The 22,006-nt window shown below is 53.5% G+C and overlaps 1 protein-coding gene across 7 annotated transcripts; it reads left to right on the top strand.

Moving 5' to 3' along the window:
* The first annotated feature begins 3,674 nt into the window (after positions 1–3,674).
* On the top strand, positions 3,675–21,883 carry LOC122386672 (receptor expression-enhancing protein 2-like). 7 transcript variants are annotated; one of them, XR_006257425.1, is made up of 4 exons: positions 3,700–3,859; positions 18,571–19,026; positions 20,216–21,760; positions 21,802–21,883. XR_006257425.1 is itself a non-coding variant. In XM_043376088.1 (4 exons), exons 2-4 carry the CDS (start codon positions 18,634–18,636, stop codon positions 20,843–20,845), a joined length of 1,077 nt encoding a protein of 358 aa, XP_043232023.1. In that variant the 5' UTR covers positions 3,706–3,859; positions 18,571–18,633; the 3' UTR covers positions 20,846–21,883. The 7 variants fall into 7 exon arrangements, 6 of the variants coding, with proteins under 6 accessions (XP_043232026.1, XP_043232027.1, XP_043232023.1 ...); XM_043376088.1 differs by adding an exon at positions 19,545–19,598 and having other exon boundaries at positions 3,706–3,859; positions 20,216–21,883; XM_043376089.1 differs by adding an exon at positions 19,545–19,598 and having other exon boundaries at positions 3,724–3,851; positions 18,569–19,026; positions 20,216–21,883.
* The last annotated feature ends 123 nt before the right edge of the window (positions 21,884–22,006 follow it).

The following is a 22,006-nucleotide window of genomic DNA, read 5'->3' as shown; positions in this document are numbered from 1 at the left end:
GAGTGATACCTTGTCGCAAGCATTCCGAAGAATTATCCCATTGACTTATAATGGGAAGATCGCAAAGATGACCATTACCTCATCGTTTTCGAAGCTTCGAGATATATGTACATTTTGAACAAATTGTTGGCCTTATATCAGTCGGTGAAAGTTTAAAAGCAATCAGCGACTCAGTGTAGCCATGACAGACATTGAAACTTTTTTAGGAGGTGAGGTCACCCCAAGTGACCTGGTGACCTGAGGTCAAAAATTTACTAAATTAAAATTTGTGCGGAAGCAATGCACACGCCGTTTTTTTAATATCCGAAAAACCGCAGGGGATGCTCAAACACTCCTGGCCCGGCGCGGATTGAGTCGACGACTGCGCTCAGCGCTGGCCCGACCGGCGACCGACGTCGGGCAGGCAGTCTCTCACAGGCACACTCCCTCAGTCAGTCTCGGTCAGTCTCGTCCAGTTACAGCTACAGTCGGGAGTGAACCGCTACAACCCCGGCCTGTCTCGTAATCAGCATTCAAGAAAATACATTGACGGCTCAGAATTGTACTCCGTGACCGCAGCGATATTGCAAAAACTTCATCGGGTATCCCTGTTCTTTAGGGATCCTGGCCAAGATACCATCTTAGCAACTAAAATATGGCGAAAAATACATAATTTTGCTTTACGGGCAAACTTTTGGCATTTGCCCACCCAGTGAAAATTCGTTATCCGACGCCCTGTCCTTTTCGCTCTCCGAAAATCAAGTCAGTAATACGGTGGCACCCATAGAGCGTGAGCAATGACGGTCCAAATTAACCCGCGCCCTGGTGGGGTCCGTTTATAACGCGACCTGGTTGGGGGGGGGGGGCTATTTTTGCCCCCCCCTCCTGTCTCCGAAACCACTGGACGGATCCGCAAAATTCAAATGTCGTTCGAAAGCCCTATCAAATTTGTCGATGGAAATCCAATTTGAGTGACCCCGGGGTCATCGATGACGTCAAAGGTCAGGTCAAATATAAAATGTTTTGCCGGTCACGGATCTTCCATGTAATGCGCTATAACATCGGGTAAAACGCATTTTATCGAAAATCAGCGATACAGCGATCAGTAGTGCCTAGCATATATGTTGCTATTAGAGGTCACTGATAATACCAGGTCAGGTCACAGGTCAGGTCACCAAGGGTCAGCACAGGAACCCAATTTTACTAGGACTGTGTGATGCATGTTTTATGGCCAATTTTTCATTTCAAGCTCAATGGTGTTGGTTATATCACCATCAGGAACGGTTTAGGTTGCTTTCTGGTGGAGGTCAGGTCAAACTCAGGTGAAATAAGGTGAAATTGACACCAACCGAATTTTGGGGTCAGGTGAAGTCACTGACCTATGACGTCATAAGTGGACCTCTGCACGGTCTTCAGATGTCGCAACTTTGCAACGCCCTCATGACTGCCAGAGGAGATGTCACAGGGAAATGAAAATTACAGGATCTATGTAGTATCCATTATGAGTGTCACAACTTGTATATCTCGGATTTTTCCTAAAGGTCATATGAGGTCAGGTCATCTTCGTGACCTCACCATTATAAGTCAATGGGGGAAAATGAAAACTGCTATTCTGGCGCCGGGAACGATCTCCAACTATCTCAAGCAAACAGAATCGTGATTTGATGCACTCCTTGCAAGGTTAGATGCGTCACTTTTGCAATGTTGACCTTGTGTGACGTCCATTAACCCTATTCCTGGCGGGGGGGGGGCCTCAGGAGCCCCCCCCCTGAGGTTTTTTGGTTATATCTCCCAAACGCTTTGAGCTAGGAAGCTCAAATTTTCTGACTTTTTCTTAAAGGCTTTTACGCAACATTTCTGAAAATTTTGAGTTGATCTGACCTCAGGTCAGGTCACCAGAGGCGGTTTGGTGACCCTACCTCAGAAAAGTTTGCAATCACGCCAGAGCTAGAGTTTTTGACCGATCAATTTCTTCTCTTCAGGCTTTAGTTAGGGTACCAGTATGTGCAATTTTTATGTCTCAGAATTTTCATATCTGTGACCTGAGGTCAGGCCAGACTCGTGACCTTTACATTGCAAGCCTATGGGAAAATATTGAAACGCCTCCTGCTTCGTGTAAACGAGTCAAAAACACCCAGTTCTTTCAGTATTACAGAAGATTATCTCATCGGTGATGATCCTGGTGCCGCTAATTGACAGGGGCACCGGCAAACGTCATCTGAGGTCATGTGACGTCATAAATCGTTTTTCTGTCAATAAATCACGACATGATGGTGCTAAAGACTTGTAAGTGGTACCAAACTGCTCGCCTGGTCAAGGCGCGTCGTTTGGTATGCAGCATGACCATACCCCACAACCTCATTGATGAATGACCTGACCTTGACCTCAGGTCAAATTTTAAATTGACCTGTGAAGGTCATCACATACTTATTTCGCATCGCCTCGGCGAGAGCAACAAAAAATGTATTGGTTTTATGTCTCTATGTTTCTTAGTTTAAAAGTTATATAGGTAACTAATTCCAAAACATTGTATCGATGATGACCTCTGGTGACCTCAATATTGACCTGACCTGAAAATGTTTTATGTAAAAGTTGTAGATCTTTAAACGACCTATCAAACGCCGTTCGCCGTTTGTCGCTACGATGTGTAGTTTTTGAGATCTGAAGCGGGGGCCGAATCGCCCCCCCCCCGCCAGTTTCTTGTCCCGGCGGAGCCCGCCAGGAATAGGGTTAAAGTCATATTAGTTTTTCGTCAATAACTCCCGATCAAATTGAGCTAGCGAGTCGGGAAAGCCACCAAATGGACTCAGGAAGACCTGCCGAATCGAATGATATGCGACATGACCTCTTTCGACCAGCTTCGTGACCTGGGGGTGCTGACCTGACCTTGACCTGAGGTTAACACCCAAAGTTGACCCGACCCGAGCAAAAAGTATATCATTCGACGCGCATGAGCGAGGCGAACACGATGCTGCCAAAATCGCGGCTCTGCGACCGTTTTTTTTGCGAAGTTATTCACCAAAAACTGAACCGTACCTTGGGGCACTTGACCTGACCTCAGAGGTCACCGGGTGACCTAGTACCTTAAAATCGGGTACCAATCTCTGGGTCTCGTAACGGCGCACACGCTCGTTTTTTTCCGCGACGCGCTAGCTCCACCAGGGGCGAAACGGCGAGGGGGGGTCGTACCCGCCCCCCCCCCCCTCGGCCGGCGCGTATGTAGAAAACCAATAGGTCCGGCGAGGGTTAAAATACCAAAATCAAAGGGGGCACGGTGCCCCGGTGCCACTGCCCTCCCCGTTCCGCCGCCTATGACTGCCCACACCGCGTCCACTCGCATCTCTACAGCTGCTGCGGCTTAGGTTCATTATCTTTGCAGAGGGCAGTAGCATCGTCTTCAGAATATTATAGATGACGCTAAAAACGGTGCCAAGGCTCAATCAGCATAAGTTATGTCCATAGCCTTGGTTATGTCATATATGGTTACGTCCATTTCATTGGCTTGATTATTTGCATTAATATTCTGGTGATCCTGATATAATTTTTATATAGGCTGCCAAAAATCGGTTGATTTCAGCTAAGGAATAAAAATGCAGTAAAATTCAAATTTTAGAAAAGGTGAAATATTCTCCAAAAAAGTGCGAAATCCATATTTTTAGGGCAACATCTGAATGGGCATTCCTTTCAAACCAAAATCAAAACAAGAACGCGCGTTGCAGTTGATTCGGCGGCGAAGTATGGTTGGGTGGTCGTGAGGTCCGTCGTGAGGCGCGGGGTCTGCTATTGCAAGTTGAAGTTTAAAGATATCGACAGTTGGCTATTAATTTTCAGTAATTTGGTTGCGGATCATCGTAAGGGTACGGCCTTGGTAAAGCAAAAGGTGAGGATTTTAAATCCTGTTACAACGAATGTTGATGTTGATGTGGATCGCGATGCATGTTGATGTTGGTTTTAAAACGAAACTTGAGCTCTTGCTCATGACTCATGATGGTCCTTTGGTTAGTTCAGGACTATTTATCTGTATCCCTTCAGTTTACTATCAAATTATTTATATGAATTTGCTGAAACCCTGGTCTATATCAATATTCCATCTTGCCGATTGTGATGGATGATGGATGCTAAACTCTGGAGTCACAGTGTTACGAAAGCCCACTGCCTGGCTCTGACTCCAATGGCGTGCTTACCTATCGGCTATCTAAGGCAGGCATATGATCTGGGGTTATTTACCACTTTTGAAGCTTCCAAAGTTGACAAAATTGCATTATTTTCCTCAATAAGAAAAGAAAGCAAACATGTCAGGTCTGATTTTCAGATGCTATTATGATTTAGGCCATCAAATTAAAATAAAAGATGTGCTGCATCAGCCGCAGATTTTGTTCCAGATTCTGAACCTGTTTCAGTTTGCTTCTGCTAAAAGAAGCCAGAAGATACATTTATACATGGTTAGTTTATTATGAGTCATGAGATGCTGTTTAATTGATGGCCTGGCAAGTCCAACTCTAGGTTTGTTTGTTCGGCCTCTAGCATTATGCTTGTGAAGCCTCCCTGCTTGTGAAGTGTGATATGAATAGCATATCATTGCATAAGGCCAAAAGCTTACAGAGATGGTGGCACACTGTTTCAGTTGCTGTCACCCTGACATAGATCAAGATGGTTATGTCCTGGCTGTGTTGTGTGTTGTGTTGTTGCAATTGATTTTTGGGTCTGCCATGCCAGTTTATGATTACTGTGGCTGGTTTCTAAGTCACCTATCCATCCAACTCAACTGTGAATTGAAGATGTCATAAGGTGCCTTTTGTCATCATCACTGAGGAAACTATTTTCTACAATCATGCCTTGTGCCATTTACCTTCTGGTAATTAGTACATATCTGTAACATGTAGACTGTATTTGGCATCCTTCCCAATTCCCAGGCTAAGGAAGGAAAAGCATATGACTCCTATTATGATATTCATTGCCTTTCTTCATGCTAGTCTGCTGCCAAGTGCCAAGTGCCATTCAGTTTGTTTGAATGATTCCCAGATGAGTGTGGACTCCAGTGAAACCATTGTGGCTGCCACATTGACATCAGGGTCCCAAATACTGTGAAAATAGGTATGGGCATAAAAATGAGAGTATGGCACTCCTACTACAACCAGCACTTGAGCCAAATTGAAATAGCTTGCTCTGTGAACTTGAAGTTTGAGTAACATTGGGCAATATTGAATGTTATCAGCAATTCAACTGGCTGTGGAGATGCAGTATCGAGGTCTCCTACAGTGATAGTGTCTTGGGATCATCTTTGGCCCCGTTATACGTCCTAGGTCGGCAGTTCGGCTGTCGGCACGAATCATTACCCTCGATTTACAAAAAGAGAGTTTCCCTTCCGGTGTAGTTCCAGTCCACTGCAAGCTGAGCTAGCGAGAGTCATTCTAGCTCTCAGTCATTCTCATCCTAGGATATTCTCATTCGGGAATCATTCTCAGCTACAGGATAGACGCAGTCAGGCAGGTACCGTAGAGACAAGAAGTCCCTGGATATTTCGTTTGACTTCATTTCTTTGGAAAATTCGAGATGTCCCAATCGTTCAGAGATGGACCCACGGGTCAGGTAGACTATGATTACGGAGCGAGCGAAGCGAGCGTAGTCCTTGCACGTGCGCACGTGCAGGGGTCGTTTCCAGATCTCGAGAACGGCTGGACCGATGGCGCTCAAATTTGGTACACGGTTAGGGACCAGTTAGTAGGGTGCCGTGCACAAGTCAGTTGGGACCCATTTTGCACGTGCGCACGTGCAGGGTGCCGCTCCCAGATCTCGAGAACGGCTGGGCCGATTGTGCTCAAATTTGGCACATCGCTAGAAACCGGTCAGTAGGGTGCCGTGCACAAGTCAGTTGGAGGTACCCCCTCGAAATTTCGCACGTGCAAGACTCACCCCCTCGCTCGCTCCGTTAGTCGCCCCAAAAGGCGCTATACTGGTGATTATGATTATAATGGAAATCAGATGGAATAGTAGGCCTTTTACTCATAACTAAAGTAAGCTAAAAACAAACCCAAAAAGCCCTATTCCATCTGATTTCCATTATAACCAAATCATTATATTGAAGTTCATAATGGAGGTGTTTACGGAGCGAGCGAAGCGAGCGGAGTCTTTCCTTAGATTAACGGAAATTTCTGAGTATGAGCGGCCGGCCGGCCGTGCGGACGCTTTTGCGAGGCTTATATCTCAGCAACCACTTGACCGATTTACACGCGGTAATTTTTGTAGGGTAGCTTCATTCCTTCTACCAAGTATTGGACTATTCCCGATGCATGTGGGTGACCCCTTATGCACGACGCACGTGCCACGTGCAAAACGAAGAGGTGTCAGTTTTGTAATTGTTGCAATATCTCGGTAACTACTTGGCCGATTGCGCTGAAAGTTGGCATGTAGGTAGGCACCCACTAGGCACTGCATATCCATGTGCCAGAGTTGGGGTGCTGCTGCACGTGCGCACGTGCAGGGGTCGTTTCCAGATCTCGAGAACGGCTGGACGGATTGCGCTCAAATTTGGTACACGGTTAGGGACCAGTTAGTAGGGTGCCGTGCACTAGTCAGTTGGGACTGTTTTTGCACGTGCGCATGTGCAGGGTGCCGCTCCCAGATCTCGAGAACGGCTGGGCCGATTGTGCTCAAATTTGGCACATCGCCAGAAACCGGTCAGTAGGGTGCCGTGCGCAAGTCAGTTGGAGGTACCCCCTCGAAATTTCGCACGTGCAAGACTCACCCCCTCGCTCGCTCCGTTAGTCGCCCCAAAAGGCGCTATACTGGTTTTATCTTGCCTGAAACCATCCCTTATGCGTTCCAAGGTTTTGCGTTGCAAATCTGCATTAAAAATAACATGCAGAATTAAAAAGCAGGTTCTGTGGCATTCATCGTCTTCTGCTTCTTTCGTTGAAAACGTTCGTCCAACACAACAAAATGGCCTTTTTTGACAAAATATAATTTCGAATGCAGTATCGTCAAGCAAACAGGTGCAGTGCATGACGTTGAGCCATGCAGCGTAACTCCAACTCCGGAGTCGGAGTCGGCAACATTTTGGCGACTCCGTCTCCGGGCAGAACTGTCGACTCCGACCGACTCCGACTCCAATCCGGCTCCGCAGCCCTGTTTCTTACTGAATATTATTCGTTATTGGCGAAACAGCAAAATGCTAAAAGATAATGGAGATGTTACTCTCATCTAACCATACCTTAGATTTTGTCAAGGACAAGGTGTTCAGTGTGACGTGACAGTGTCTTCAACTACCTACCTACGCGGCGAACTGAAGGGATTTTTAGATGGACAGACTAAATAAGTAGACGTCCAGTAGTCGGTATAAAGCAATCTTTGCCGGTATTCCCATGGGGAACAATTGAAGAAAGGAAAAAAGGAAAATTGTGAAAAACATACAATAAAAGTAGGTACTTATAGTTGTGATCTCTATGACAAAACTGCAGAAGCTCTAATATCGAACTCTTATCTCTGTGCATAACTTAATATTCATCGTGTCCTAATTTTCTGGCATTCAGAGGTAAAGACTGCCTGCTGATATAACCAAACATACACCTTCCTCTTACTGTGACGTCCTGATGAACGCCGCCTAGCTGTCTCGTGGGGCGCGCGGCACTGGGCGACGCGACTCTTCCTGTCTCGCCGGCGGACCAGGAAGCGCTCCTCCCGCTCCCTCTCCCCTCCCCTCCGCTCCGGAGTGGAGGTCAGGGTCAGCCGGCCTTCCCTTCCCTGGGAGATCGAGGAAGTGCCGACTGCCGAGAGACGGCCGGCCAAACGATGGGAGAGTGGAGAGGGCACTCGTTTGTACTAACGATTATCTTGGGCCGAATGGTGGGGGCACGGTGGGAGTAAGGGATTGTGGTGAGCTATTTGTCACATCTGCGTGTGACATTTCTGTTAGTGTTACATCACTGAGGCTGAAGAAACAACGTCGATTGGTGTGCCTGTTTCGTGATACAGGTACAAAAACAGTTGAATTGCATCGAACAAATACAATTTTGTAGTGAGCACTGAGCACTTTCATCGTGCAATAACCCACCCGTCATGTCCAATTAGAATGAAGTTCTATTTCCGTGACACCAACTCTCCTGTTTTCGTTGTTTCGCTCGCAGGGGTGTCGATTTTTCAAAATGGTTGGGGGTGCTCAACCCCTGCACCGGGTGAAAGATTGCAGCTTTGCCATGGGGCACAACCGTATAGGGTTGGTTATCCCCATAAGGTACTGAATACTGATAATGCCGAGATTTCCACTAATATTTCCCAAGGGCAGAACGTTCTTCTTGAAAATCATTCCGCTCGCCCTAGTACTTGGCTACCTTATTACATAAACATCTTTCCGAAAAAAAGTCGTATATTTGCCGGCAGTATGGCAGCAGTCCCGGCACCTCTGTTAAAAGGTGACAGAAACCGATGACGGCGATTAGCACCGGTGCAGCAGTCGCTGCGGTCCGCAGGGGCGGACATTGCGCGGAGACAACGGTAGCTACGATGCTCTGGCAGTAATTAGACGATCACAATAATCGCTGAAAAAATGAAAGGTGATCGCATTTGGATATTTACAGGTTTACGATTTTCCTCAGTGGCGTAGCCAGGTGGGCCCGTGAGGAACGTGCCCCCCCCCCCCCATCAGGTTCACGGTCCGCTCGGGTTATTCGGGCCTGAGGGGCCCTGCGGCGCCAATTGGCCGATAAGGGTCCATGTTGACCATATTTGGACTCAGAAGGGCCCCACAGGGCTCGTAAAAAACACCTCATGGGCCCACAAGTATCAACAATAAGATCTCCATAAGGGCCCAAGCCAGCCTCTGAGGGCCCTTACCGGCCTCGGAGGGCCACTTGCCGGACTCTGGGGGTCCTAACCGGCCTATTCCCAGCCAGCAAATTTGGCCTTGGCCGTAGCTGGTTTTACTCTGGATAGCTCAGGCATTTGCTCCGGCTAAAGTACGGGCAAGGTCTGGGGCTCTACTGGAGCTGACACGATCCCGGAGCTCGCCCGCACCACAGCCGGACTTATGCCGCATCAGCCGTGCCGTACCTCCACCGTACTTCAGCCACAGTAAGCCAGAGCAGCTATGAGGCAGCCGGACTGGTCGTAAGAGAGCCGGACTTGAGCCGTGGCAGGGAGCCGGACTTGAGCCAGACTTGGCGGTCCGGAACCATACCAACCCGGGAGCGCTACGGCCAAGACTGGCTAACCGGAATAGAGCCGTATCGACCCAAACCCCGGCTCTGACGGCGTTCCTTTTATACCGGCCCGAGTCTGGCATGTCGGAGTTGCCGGGGCAAAACGGACTTGCGCCGAACCAAATTGCTGGCTGGGTTAGGGGGCTCTGGGAGCTCTCTGGGAGCTCCACACCCGCCTGTAATAGCCCCACACCTATTTCTCTGAGGGCCCCTATAACGGCGACTGTGAGGGCCCTCACCGGCGCCTCTGAGCGCCACACCGGCGTCTCTGAGGGCCCCACACCCCTAACTCTGAGGCCCCACACCAATGCATTTAAAAACCCCACATGGGCGGTTCTGAGGGCCCTTGTCAGTTATCAGCGACCCTGACGGTCCCACACAGGTGACTCGGAGGGTCCCAGCGGCGTCTGAGAGCGCCATGCCGGTCTCTGAGAACCCCACAAGGCTCCTGATGGCACCGGTGACCTATTGATATCTTCTTGTCGGCCTATGAAGGGTCCGCTCCGTAACAGCAGTTCTGAGGGCCACACGCGCGCCTGTGATGGCCCTAAACCAGTGTCTCTGAGAGCCCCCACAACGGCGCCTGTGAGGGCCATACATTGCCATATCTGAGGGCCCCACACTAGTGCCTCTTAAGGCCCTATATCGGCGGCTTTGAGGGCCCAACATCGTCGCTTCTGAAGGCCCCACAAGTGCACATGTGATGGCCACCCACCGGTGACATTTGAAGGCCCCACACCGGCGACTCTGAGGGCCCCATCGGCATCTGAGCCCGTGCCGGTCTCTAGAGATTCTGAAGGTACCACCGGCCTCTGATGGCACTTTGCCGGCCTCTGAGGGCCCGTCGCCGGTCTCTGGAGCCCCCTGCCGGCTTGTAAAGGGTACACGCCATCAGCTCTAAGGGTCCGACACCCGTCTACGACGGACCCACACCAGTGTCTTTGCAACTTAACATCTTTTTACGCCCTTCTTCTTAAGACTAACTTTTACTTTCTTTACAACTTTATTTCATGCATTGTAGGTAAATTGCGTAATTGTTTTATTTTTAGTAGTGAAAGACTGCGGAACCAATTATTTTCCTCAAGCAGAGTTAGTGGGAGTTTTTGAGGGACCAAATCATTGGGGATGCTAAACTGGAACATTTGGGGGTGCCCGGAAAACCATTGGGGGTGCTCATTTGAGCATTGGGGGTGCTCATTTGAGCATTGGGGGTGCTGCAGCACCCCCAAAGGTATACAAATCGACACCCATGTTCGCTCGAGCTCGACGCGCACGTACCAACATTCCGCGCCAGATGGAGCGTAGCCCGATCCCAGCATGAGGCCGGTGCAGGCCGGGGAACAAAGAACTCTCTCCCGACCTGGGACGTGCAAAGTGCGCACAGGAGTTGTCGGCGCTGGAGAATCTAGTGTCAGAATCGCTGCAAGATCTTTGTAAGGAGCGAGGGAGAGCTGGTGAATAAAAATAGGTCGATATTGTTACGATAGCTGCACGTTTCTCGAAACATCTACCGAGTGATGCATCGTTTGATTCTGGTGCTTCTTGCTTCGATCACCAGTCTGAACTAGTGTGAGCTCCATTTTAATGTCTATGACTTCCACTGAGTCATTTTAAGCAGTTTCCGAACGCTAATCTGAACGTCCTCCGCCAAACTGGCCGGACTCCTTTCTTGGCGGACCCGCCAGCCGCCATATCCGCCTCCGCTTATGCGGGCGATAGCGATGGATGGTCGATGATCACAGGACGTTTAGCTGACGTGGCGCCGGACGGAAGTCAGGAACAGACTCACTGGAGCTGTGTCTCAGCTCTCAGCAGTCCAGCGGAACCGTTTTCTCGGCGCTCCGCTGCGCTGGCTGAGTCCGTTCCCGTGTTCGCTTTCCGTGTTCGTTACCGTGTTTACTGAGGAGAACGGCGTCGGTTACGATCCGTTAAGCTAATTCTGGGATTTTTGGGTGATACCGCTATACAAGCGTGTCGATGAGGTGGTGGTTGTCATGTGAACATGACCAGTGATGCCTGTCAATCTCTGTTTGCTGTGAAATATCTCGACCAGCGAGCTGCTAGGATTCGTCTTGCAATGTCCAACCTATGCTGGTTTGGTCGCCATGTTCTGTCGCAGTCCGCTTTGAATATTTACCGGGAGTAAGAGGGTCATTCATTCATTGAGTATAGGGCAACAGGTGGCCCGTCCCACTAGCCAAAATAATCGCACACATGCTTACAAACATAGAAAGTAGTATGTAAGCAGTACACACTACACAACTGAGGTTTCGTGCATGGTGCACTTGCTCTCTAGTTACTGGACTTAAACCGGTCCCCTGCGAGCTCCACGCCAACCGCGGCCACGCCCCGCTCCTTCCCCCCATCACTGACTCCTCTACCCTCTGCCAGCCCCCTCTCCCACCCCTGCCGGCTTTCTGCCAGCCCTGACCCGTCCTGGGCCGCTGCCACGCCTGCCCGGTTCGTGTCGCCGGGCACTGGAATCTGGCCGCCGCTCGGCGCGGCGGCGTCGATCAGTGACCGGCCCTGTGCCAACTCCTACCCTCCCTGATGGGGGTGTGACGGAGTTCAGGCACCACCTGCGTCCCACCTGGGCGCCTCAGGCGGCTGTCGGAGGGACGCTCGGAGTGAGAACTCTAGCGGGCGGCGACTGAGACAGGCGCCACTCCGGACGGCGTCTGGTCTAAGGGAAGCAGGCGGAGTGAATCTAGCCAGATGCTTATGACAGGAGGGACGGGGCTGTGCTGATTCAAGAACGTTCCGTTTATTGATCATCGATTTAAATCGAGTTAGGTCGATCGATAACGTCCGTGACCGATTTGCTGTCCTGATTGGAACAAGTGTCCGTCCTGCGTGCCGGAGCTGTCTGGGATAATGATCCACAGCTGGCCGGCCGACGGGCTGCGTGCCGCTGTCGGAGACTCAGTCACGCCAGAGGACTCTGACTCACTTCGCACCGGCACGCCGGCCGCCTTGACTGACTCGGTGGCGCCCTGAAGGCCGTCACCGGCCGTGCACTTCCTTTGTGGACCCGGTGAGCCGCCCGAAACGCCGGCCTCTACGGCCAGTCACGTGGCTGGCCGCCGCCGCGCCGGTCAGGGCCGGCGGAGAACGGAGGCCGGCCAGAGTGACGGTCACTGCCGCTAGACCGCCGCCCATCGATTGCCCACTGGTCAGCTGACGACGGAGGCTAGGTGGAGAAAATGACAGAAACTGAGACACCGCCCTGATCCGGGCGGAACTAGCAGCAGACAGGTAGCGGATTACCGGTGCGCTCATAGTCACCTGCTGGATGTGACAGCTTTCGGCTTCGAATTTCTTGTCTCAGAGTTATTATTATGTTAGGATGGCGACGTAGGCGCGTGGCTGTGCTGGGAGTTGCTCCCAGTTATTTCGTGGCCGCCGGTTTGGAGTGACGTCAGGACGGTTGTCTCGTTATGGGTGGCTACTGGTTTGGCTGGGTCCGGATGACGGTCGGCCGGTGTGCGCCACCGCTGGTACTGCTGCTCTCACGGCCAATAAATACCATAAATAACCCTTCCGCTCTGTGTTGACATCAGTCCCCGCGCCGGGAAGGTGCCACATCATCCCTTGTATGACGTCAAGCTCTTCTTCTTTTGATTCGCGACAACAAGGCCTTGACCGGCCAGTCTGAGCGGCTGTCAGCGCCGTCTCCCTTTCACGGCCGCCGCTGTCTCAGACAGTCCCAGCCGTATACGGACCGGCTGGCTGGCTGCCGTCGGCACGCTGCCGCCCGCCGTCCGCCCGGCCCCTGCAGTGGGTTACTGCGGCGCTCGGCGTCGGCCGTGTCCCCGCCGCCGGCAGCGGCGGCGCGTGCGTGGCCCGCGCGGCAGTCCGCCGCCAGTGAGCGCGCCGCGCTGCTCGGAGGTGGTGTTCGGTCCCGGTGTGTACCGCAGGAGACCAGTGTGGTCGTGTGCGGCCCTGTGCGCGCAGACAGGCGGCAGTGGAGCTCACAGCTGAGGCAAGTCTGCGGAATCGATAGCGTTGTTATTGAGCTGCCGACGGAGGTCGCGGCCGCCCAGTGAACGCTGTCGGTGGGACACAGGGGAAGGGGGGGGGGCTGGGTCGGGCGACATACGTCACAAGGCTTTGTTCTGTCACCCTTGTTTTTGATGTCGGTTTGCCCCCTCCCTACTTTCCATCCCACAAGGGGTGGACACGGGTGACGTCACTCAGTGCTTACCTCCGAATTTGGAGCACAGCGGAAAATCGCGTCGATAATCGATCACCACTTCAACTTGACTGGATGATTGTAGGGTAGTGCTGCGGCTCGATCAGTATTGCACAATATGCGTGCCACTAGCTGAATTGTCTGCTTTCGTAACTGCACAGTAGTGGTATATGCAGAACCATCCCACACAATCCGCCGTACGTCATGCTTATAACGAATTGCGTTCGTTTGTTCGTTTTCCCAGAAATCTGTCTGTGGCGGTTCTCTTATGTTGTGATTCATTTCCAATGCTAGTATGACTAACTCTCTTCTCTGCATGCCGTGGCTCGCTTATGCAAATTGGAATTTTGAGGCCAGCCGACCAGAGGCGTATGGTGTGCTGCACTCTTTGCACCTGCGGCGGGCTACATTGCTGCTGAGCTGTTAGCTGTTACCTTTCACTGCTACCGTGCGCCAGCAACTGCCGCTATTCGATAAACATCCGAGCAACGGGAAGCTCTCAACTAATTTACAAATAGCATTGAATAGGAATCTGCCGGGTGCTGTCGGCTGTGCTAAATGTTGGGCGACATACGTGCTTATACCTCAGTCAATGCTGCGCTCCGTTGCTATACCGCTCTGCGGCCTGCCTTTTCCGATATTCCCTGTCCCGTCCGTTGTGGACACTGGACAGGTTCGGCAGCCCTTGGTTCGGTGCTCATTGTTTCCAGCAGCCGCTCAGTGTCCACCGCCCCAGGGTCGCCGATCGGCCATATAAGGTGGCGCGCCCACCTGTCCGGTAGGGTCGCCGGGTCCTGCAGTGGCGTGCTCCGGCCAGCCCTCTGCCCCGCTCCGTCCGAGCCGGCGGGGCCGTGTACCGTCGTCCTCCCCGGTCCGCTGGGCCGGCGCTCCAATCATGGCGTCGGTGACGGCGTCGGCGGGCCGCGACCCGCCATCGACACGGCCCGTGCTCGCTAATGTGGCTACCGAGGCGGTAGCACCGTGTTTACGGCTCACAGACCTCTGTGGTCGCTGCCGGTGGGACAGACCGGTACCGCCGCGGGGCTGATGGGCTGCAGAGCTCCCCACCCCACTGCACCACCCTGCAGGGCCGGTGTGGGGAGGCGGAGGCGACTGAGGGTGCTCGGGATGCCACTTGTGCTCGATTCCGGCCACTTGAACAGCTGCCGCGCGGTCGTTTTGATTGCGTCGTGTTTGACCCTCACTGCAAGGCTTTCATTTATAAATTAGGGAAGCGCTGAAGTGGAGAGGGGATCATTTGTTTTCTGTCGGCTGACCCCCCTCTCTCTCCCTCTCTCTCTCTCTCTCTCTCTCTCTCTCTCTCTCTCTCTCTCTCCCTCTCTCTCTCTCTCCCTCTCTCTCTCTCCCTCTCTCTCTCTCTCTCTCTCTCCCTCTCCCTCTCTCTATCTCCCTCTCTCTATCTCCCTCTCTCTTTATCTCTCCTTCCCTTCGTTCCCCCTCCCTCCCACCCTCTTCCCTGCCACCCTCTCCTCCCTCGACCTATGTCATCGCGATCGTTGCACAGGCCGCTCTCTTTCGGTCACAGCACATTGACGCTCGCTGAGCCGCACTGCCGGCCGGCAGGGCTGCCTTACTACCACTGGGCCTTGTTACGTTTGGCCATGGCCTCACACGGGCGGTGCATACAAATGACCGACTGGGGCCGTAGTTTTCACCCGGGACGACTCTGAACTCGGCTGACCACTCTCGCTTCCGCTCGAGCCCGGTATTTGATGGACTGGGTAGCGGCGGACGGGTAGGTATTACTCACTGTCGGTTGGGAGAGGAGGTCATTATGACTGATATCAATTGTTGTATCCCTTCCGTGGTTTTTGTGGCTCAGGGCTTACAAATAGGAACAGAAGTATCGAAAAATATCCGGTTTTCAATGGCTAAACTCGCTTGGATCGAATCAAATTGTATTTGAGGTTTGGATCGATCGACGTTTTTCGATCTCGCCGTTCGTTACCTTCACGCTGACTCGTTTTTGTCAGACTCCATAGAAGTTCTACTTCTTCGTATTGAACATTTTCAATTATTTGGTCTGTCTGGCGTTTGTTGTGTTTCTCATCTGCCTTGCCATGTGTTGCCTGCCTTGTCCTGGCCTGCTGTCTCACCATATCCCGTCCTATCTTGTGTCGTTGTGTTCCATCGACCGCTTCCCTTCGCCTTGTCCTGCTTTCCCCTCGGGGCTGTATATACTGTAGCGGCGTGTATGTATGCCGGCGAGCTTTAGGCCGCTGCCGGCCCCGATCCTAGTCCGCTGCGCTGTTCAACGAGACGTGACCGGCCTGTGAATACAGGTCGGCGCGGGTCACGTGACACGCAAAATCAGCCGACCGAGCCGACCGGCTGGGTCACGTGATACGATGACTGGCTGAGTTGACTTGACCAAACGGCGTCGTTTGCCGTGGTGACTGAACGGACGTCTCGGATGAATCCGTAATGTTCGATTGGTATTTCGTCCTGAATCACTTATCGTATCCGAAACACAGCTGTGTCCCGTGCCTGCTGCGTTTCGCAAAGCATAAATGCGTTGCGTGGAGACTAAAAACTGGTGTGCGCTCTCCAGTGACTGAGTCTGTCGCGGATCGACTCTCTCCAGCGGATTACGAGTATTTCGGGCGTGTTCCTTTCAATGTCAGATTGTATTGAACAGGCTCTCTCAGTTGGTGGGTTCTTTCAGGAGTACTCTCTCCGCGGCGGATTGTAGCTGGCGTTCTTGCTTCGACGTGGCAGCTTGTAATGGCCGATGTGCTCCCATCAGCAGCAGTTTCTGTCGGGTGTCCTCCGCCCAGAGGCGGATTGTACCGCACCCTCTCCCTCCGCGGCGGATTCCGCGGATTCCGCCTCCATCCCTGGGGGGAGATGGCGGCGATAGCTCCGTCTGCAACGGCTGGCCTCCGGCGGCGGGCGCACCGACATGTCGCGTGCCTGCCCGGCGCCGCCAGCCGCCACCGGCTCTCCCGGTACGGCTGTGGCGTGACGCGATACAGCGTCTGCTGCCGATCGGTCGCCTCCGCAGACGGTAGCACGGGACTGGAGCTGGGTCTGGGTGCTGTCTTTGCCGCTTTCAGTAGCGGGTGAGGTACACGAAGTGTTTATCAAACCCTCTATAGCGATGCACCGTGCTACGTGTCGTGATCGCGCTCTAGTTTTTCTACTGTTGAGCCCCTCGGCAGCTCTGTCGACCCTCGGCGTCCTGCTGTTGTTTCACCCACGCCGATAGCCGACCTCGCCAGGTCGACTGTTTTGAGTGTTTATTATCCAGTGTTGCTGTTTATTGTGTCGCTGTTGGGTGTTGGGGAGGGTGCCTCTGGAGGCTGTAGAAGCTCAGCCGTCTGAGCTCAGCCGCGTTCCAGCTTCGCCGCCTGGTGTCAGGTGCTCCTTTGTTGTGACTGAGCCGCTGAACGCTCCAGCAGTAGCCATGCACCGTTTGCGCCGTGCACGCCGCGCCGTGGGCTGTGACGACCGCCACCGCTGCCGGGGCTGGGCTGACACGGCATTTCAGAGGCAGACCTCGCGGCCCGCCCCCCCCCCCCCCGTCCCACGAGCAGCCGTCTGCTTCCGGCCCGCTCCCCTCCCCCGCGCAGCCCCGCCCTTCCCTAGTCAGCTGATCGCCGCTCGGTCCGCCGACAAAGCGAGAGGTGCTGCGCTCCTGGCAGTGGGCCAGCCCCTCCCCCCGCTCCCCGCCCCGAGGCACGGGTACCCTGCCCGGGGCGGCTGGCGGTCGCTGCGCCGGCGGCCGCGGTGAGGGCCCGCCCGTCACAGCCAGAGGGATTCCCATGTGCCAGCCGCAAGTCACCGTGATTTGGGTCGGGATTGCATTAGCGCCAGAAAATTCACACTCGTTACCTGTCGCCAGTATTCTGCAATCAGCTGAGTCGTTCTAAAGCTGATGACGCAGAGATGAGCTTGGTCTGCTCCGTTAGCTAGCCGCGCGTGAGGGCCATCGCATCACGTGCTGCATCTGGAATCTGAGTGTTTTATTTCTATTCTGCTACCGGTCGTGGTCTTGACTGTCTCAACCAGCTCTCCCATTACGTCATCGCTTCCAGCTCCGTTGCATTTCGTAGCCGATCGCCTCATGAGATGCACATGTATCACATGTGTTTTTAACACTGATTGGGTAGAACGATAAGGACTATCGGTTACTAAACAGGCAGGTAGCTAGTCTGAGAGGTTAACCTCCGGAAAAAGATGAGCTTCCTCTCTGAGGGATGCTGTAATCGAAGCAGTTGCCAAGAGCAGCCCTTCCTCACCCCGGAAATGACGGGAAGGAAGGCGCCGATGAGTCGTTCAGTCCTCCTTCGTGGACGCTAGCTGAACCTGTTGCGTCACTCAGGCATTGTGGACCACTTCAGCAATGGGTGTGATTAATGAACTGCTGTGCTTGTGTAGGCGCTACCGAATGTATTTCCGTCTCCTGCACGGCGCGGCTTGGTGTGGTTTTCTGCAGGACACTGATACCTAAAACTGATGGGTAAACCCGCTGACTCGTTGGCTCGCGTCGGGACTGTTAGACATTGTTAGACCGGGGCTCATGTAACCTTGGTGCCTCCCGCTATGGCCAGTTCCGACCGGTAGTGCAGTGTGTCGTTATGAGGGGAAAACGGCATTGTTCGGGGCTCTGTCGCGCTCCGGCTAATGTGAACCGGGCTTACACATGGCTGATGTGAACCGGGCTTGCACATGGCTGATGTGAGCCGAGGTTACCATGGTCAGGAGTTCAAAGCCACAGCTTTGGCCTTCCCAGGGTCGAGAGCCTGACTTACATGAGAGCCCAACTGACATTTGATGGTTTTCTGCTCTGATGGTTATCTGTTCTGTTACACGTATTAACTTCGTTTTCATTTCATATCCGGCATCTTGTATCCCACCAATTTGATTATGTTTAGAACTTTTTGCACTTAAGTCGCGGTTCACAATTAAATTATGGGTCATCCTCATGCTTATTTTACACGAGAAAGTGTATCTGTCGTTGAAATGAAATAAAAGCAATTGCATTCTGTGTCGTTTTGCCCATCATGTGAGGAATTCGTGTGCAGCATCTGATGCGACGAAGGTGACCCCAGTGTGACACCAGTGCTCCCAGTCCTGTAGCGGAGGAGTTTGATTAAATTATAACACCCACGTGTCTCCCCTTTTAGTCTCCGTGCTGTGGCGCCACTGAGCCCTTGACTAACGCCGCCCTCTGCCCGTCAGGTGGAGGAGGCTCCGACGCGGTGAGGGCCGGCCGGGAGCCGCCCGCGGCCGCCCTTAGTCACCATGCTCTCCCAGATGTTCTCCCGACTGGTGATCCTCGTCTTCGGCACGCTCTACCCCGCCTTCGCCTCGTACAAGGCCGTCAGGACCAAGAACATCAAGGAGTACGTCAAATGGATGATGTACTGGATCGTGTTCGCCTTCTTCACGTGCCTGGAGACGGTGACAGACTTGTTCCTGGTGTGGTTTCCCTTCTACTATGAAATCAAGATCCTGCTGGTCATATGGCTGCTCTCGCCGGTCACACGGGGGTCCTCGATTCTCTACAAGAAGTTTGTGCATCCCTGGCTGGAGCGGAATGAGAATGAGATCGACCAGTACATCGAGCGCGCCAGCAAGAAGAGCTACTCGACCGTCATGACGCTGGGTGTGCGGGGAGTCAACATGGCCACCCAGGTGAGATCGGCGCTTCAGGCGGGTGTTAGATTAAGTTATATATGAGTGGTTTTGAACAAATTTGATTAGTTTTACTTTCCTCCGCCAATGGTTATTGTGCAGATGGTGATGAGCTGCTTACTGGTAGCTTGTTATGTAGCAAAGGGGCGATCACGTTAAAGCAGGTGACTTCTTGTTCCAGCATGCCGAGCTGCTTTTGCAAAGGTTAACCTTTGATCCAGTACCGTCCCTCAAAATATTTTGATAATGCTTGATGATAAACCTGTCGGTTTCCAATGATGTTCCACTTCCACCTAAACAACCCAGATCTCCCAACCACTTAGAGAGCTGTTGCCATGTCTTCTGTGTCCGTCTTACCGCCGATCATTGTTGACTCAATCCTGAACTGTGTTAACCGATGCCGGATATCTAAAACGTTTGTCAGTACCAGACTCCCAGAATCCTGAACCCAGTGCTGTAGCCCATCTGTCATCCCCGCCCCTCCCTTCCTACTGCCGGTATGTGCGAGACTCGAGAAGGACCGGCCCGCAGCGCTCTCCCGCTCCGTTGGACGGAGCACCTGCACGGCACAGGTCTATTCCTAGCTGCGTGCGGCCGCCGCGCCCGCCGGACAGATTTACATAAACACGCGCGATATAGCGGCGCTCACAGCGTGTGTGCTTACCTGATTCACGTGGGATGTAAACCTGCCGAGAATGTTGATGGCCCATAAGGGTGAAATCAAATGGGGACGCGGAAGCGTGGGTTAGCGTCGGATTGGCATGCCTGAAGTTTTGTTGGGCTGGCTCGGTCAGAAAACTGTCATGTGAGCTAGTCTGTTGGTGGCATCCCTGTCAGCAGTTTCCGCTTCATGGCAACATTTTCATAGAATTCTTGACTCAGTAGCTGCTCAAATTTACAGCGGCTATGTTCAAATCCCTCAAGCTACACCTTTTGAGTTAATCCAAGTGATGTGTTCCTCTGGACATAGTCCTTTGCGTTGTGCCACTTTGTTTACTATGGTTTACGGAGACGTGTGTCTGTCTACTCCCGTCATAACATCTATCAATCATGACCTGTCTACCTGTCCATTCCCTTCCTTGTGTTCCACATGCACTCTTTGGTCGTTTGTGCTTCTAACCTGGCGCGTTGCGGCGCTGTGACCTGCGATAACGCGACCTGTTCTGACCTGACCTGATCTCTCCGACAGATGATCATGCAGACGGCGATCCGCGGCGGCGGCGGCATCCTCGACCACCTGAGGCGCAGCTACAGCGTCAACGACGTGGCCGACCTGGCCGGCGGCCCGGACGCCGGCGACTTCAACTCTAACCGTGTGAAGCGGCTGCCGCAGATCGTTGACGTGACGGAGGAGCTGGACTCTGACGCCGAGCCCGTCACCTTCCCGATGGCCGGTCCGTCGGGCGGAGCTGCCGAGGCGGCCGCCGAACCCAAGCGCCGACCGCGCCGCGCCGCCACCAAGCCGGCGGTGCCGCGCGCGCGCGCCACGCGCAAACCGCGCTCGGCCGAGCGCGAGGAGAGTGACGAGGCGGACCGCCCGCCGCCGCCGGCGTGGGAGCAGGCGCAGTCGATGGAGGACATCAGCTCCGGGTACAACTCCGGCGAGCCGTTCTACGACGCCGTCACCCGGGAGGACGATGACGCGGCGCTGGCCGGTCGGCGCTCCGGCGGCAGCCGCGCAGCGCGCGCCCGCCCGCCCCTGCACGGGCAGCGGGCCTCCACCCGAGTCAAGTCGTCAGCAACCACCGACGTCTCCGGGTACGCCACGCTGCCCCGGCGGCGCGCCTCCACGCGAAAACCCATCCCCAAGTATGACTGAGCCAGTGCGGGTAACGAGGGGCGGGGCTGGGTGGCCGGACGTGCATTGGGTAAACAAAGGACGCCAGTCGGGTGGGGAAAGATCATGGTTAGTGAAAATGAGTAAGAGGTGTGTTGAGGCCGGTGCTCCACTGGATGAGTTTGGGGCTCGTGGACCTGCGGGCCATCCACCAGTCACTGTGCTCTAGGGGACTTCCCTCGGGGACGCACCAGCCGGCTACCACAGGCCGGTGCACAGTAGCGAGTGCGGATCGGCTGTCTTGGCGCCTGTCTGCACGGGAGTCGCGGCGGCCGCACATTTACTCGAGATTCCACGACGATATTCCGAACGGAGAGTGGTGTGGACGATTTACGAGGGATCTTTCGCCCCAGCGAGCTACCTTCGATCTGCTTTTTACCGAAAATTCGCCGCCCGAACTTCTGTTCCGTGGGATTTTTTACCGAAACTATGCACCGTTCTACGTTCTGCGTGTTGACCGTTTGGAGAGACTACTGTGATCTCATTTGGAACGTCGTCTGGGCTGTGCCGCCCGGCTGTCCCCCGTTCTCCGGTGAGAACGTGTGGCACAGACGGGCCGCACAGGGCCGCGTCGGGAGCATGTCGCGTCGCCACGACCGACTCGGTTTGTCGTAGCTGAAACATGCCGCGCGCCGCCGTTCATTTTTTGCCACGCGTGACGGTTTGTGTGCATGTTTTTTACGCAAACGATAACGCTTACCCCGTGAAGTATGTTTGCTCACCCCCACTTTTCCGTCCCGTCCTTTAGCCAATAAATTCCTGATATTTGCGACTAACGAGGCTTTGTGACCCGTGTGACCCGTGTGTGTGTGTGCTAGTGCTGGCTGGGACGTGTGTTATTTTACCACCGGTCACGAGGATACAAGACATCCACTCGGGATCGTACCCCCAGAGGGGCGCCGGCGGCGGCTGGGGGCGGCGATACAGCGCCCGCCGGCCGCCGGCCGCCCACCACCGTGATACCGTACATGTCAACTAACATAATGTATTTGTGAACAATAAACCATTATCATTTTGTGAGTGGCCTGTTTTTTTAGTTCGCTCAGATTTTTCTTTATAACTGGCTTGGCTTGCTTGTAGTAGCGTGGCCGAGGCGATGTGAGTCACGCCCGAGAGGTATGACGCTGTGGCATGCTGATATGA

Source organism: Amphibalanus amphitrite, unplaced genomic scaffold (genome assembly GCF_019059575.1).
Source record: "Amphibalanus amphitrite isolate SeventyFive unplaced genomic scaffold, NRLGWU_Aamphi_draft 000259F_arrow, whole genome shotgun sequence".
NCBI lineage: Eukaryota > Metazoa > Arthropoda > Thecostraca > Balanomorpha > Balanidae > Amphibalanus > Amphibalanus amphitrite.
Note: the sequence above shows the minus strand (reverse complement) of the source record. Positions and strands in the feature narration are given on the sequence as shown.

Bases quoted from the DNA above. Each gene is read 5' to 3' on its own strand.
- LOC122386672 (XM_043376088.1), top strand. From the start codon at position 18,634: ATGCTCTCCCAGATGTTCTCCCGACTGGTGATCCTCGTCTTCGGCACG. The intron at 19,027-19,544 runs GTGAGATCGGCG...AGACTCGAGAAG, and splicing joins GAGTCAACATGGCCACCCAG to GACCGGCCCGCAGCGCTCTC. The intron at 19,599-20,215 runs GTCTATTCCTAG...TCTCTCCGACAG, and splicing joins GGAGCACCTGCACGGCACAG to ATGATCATGCAGACGGCGAT.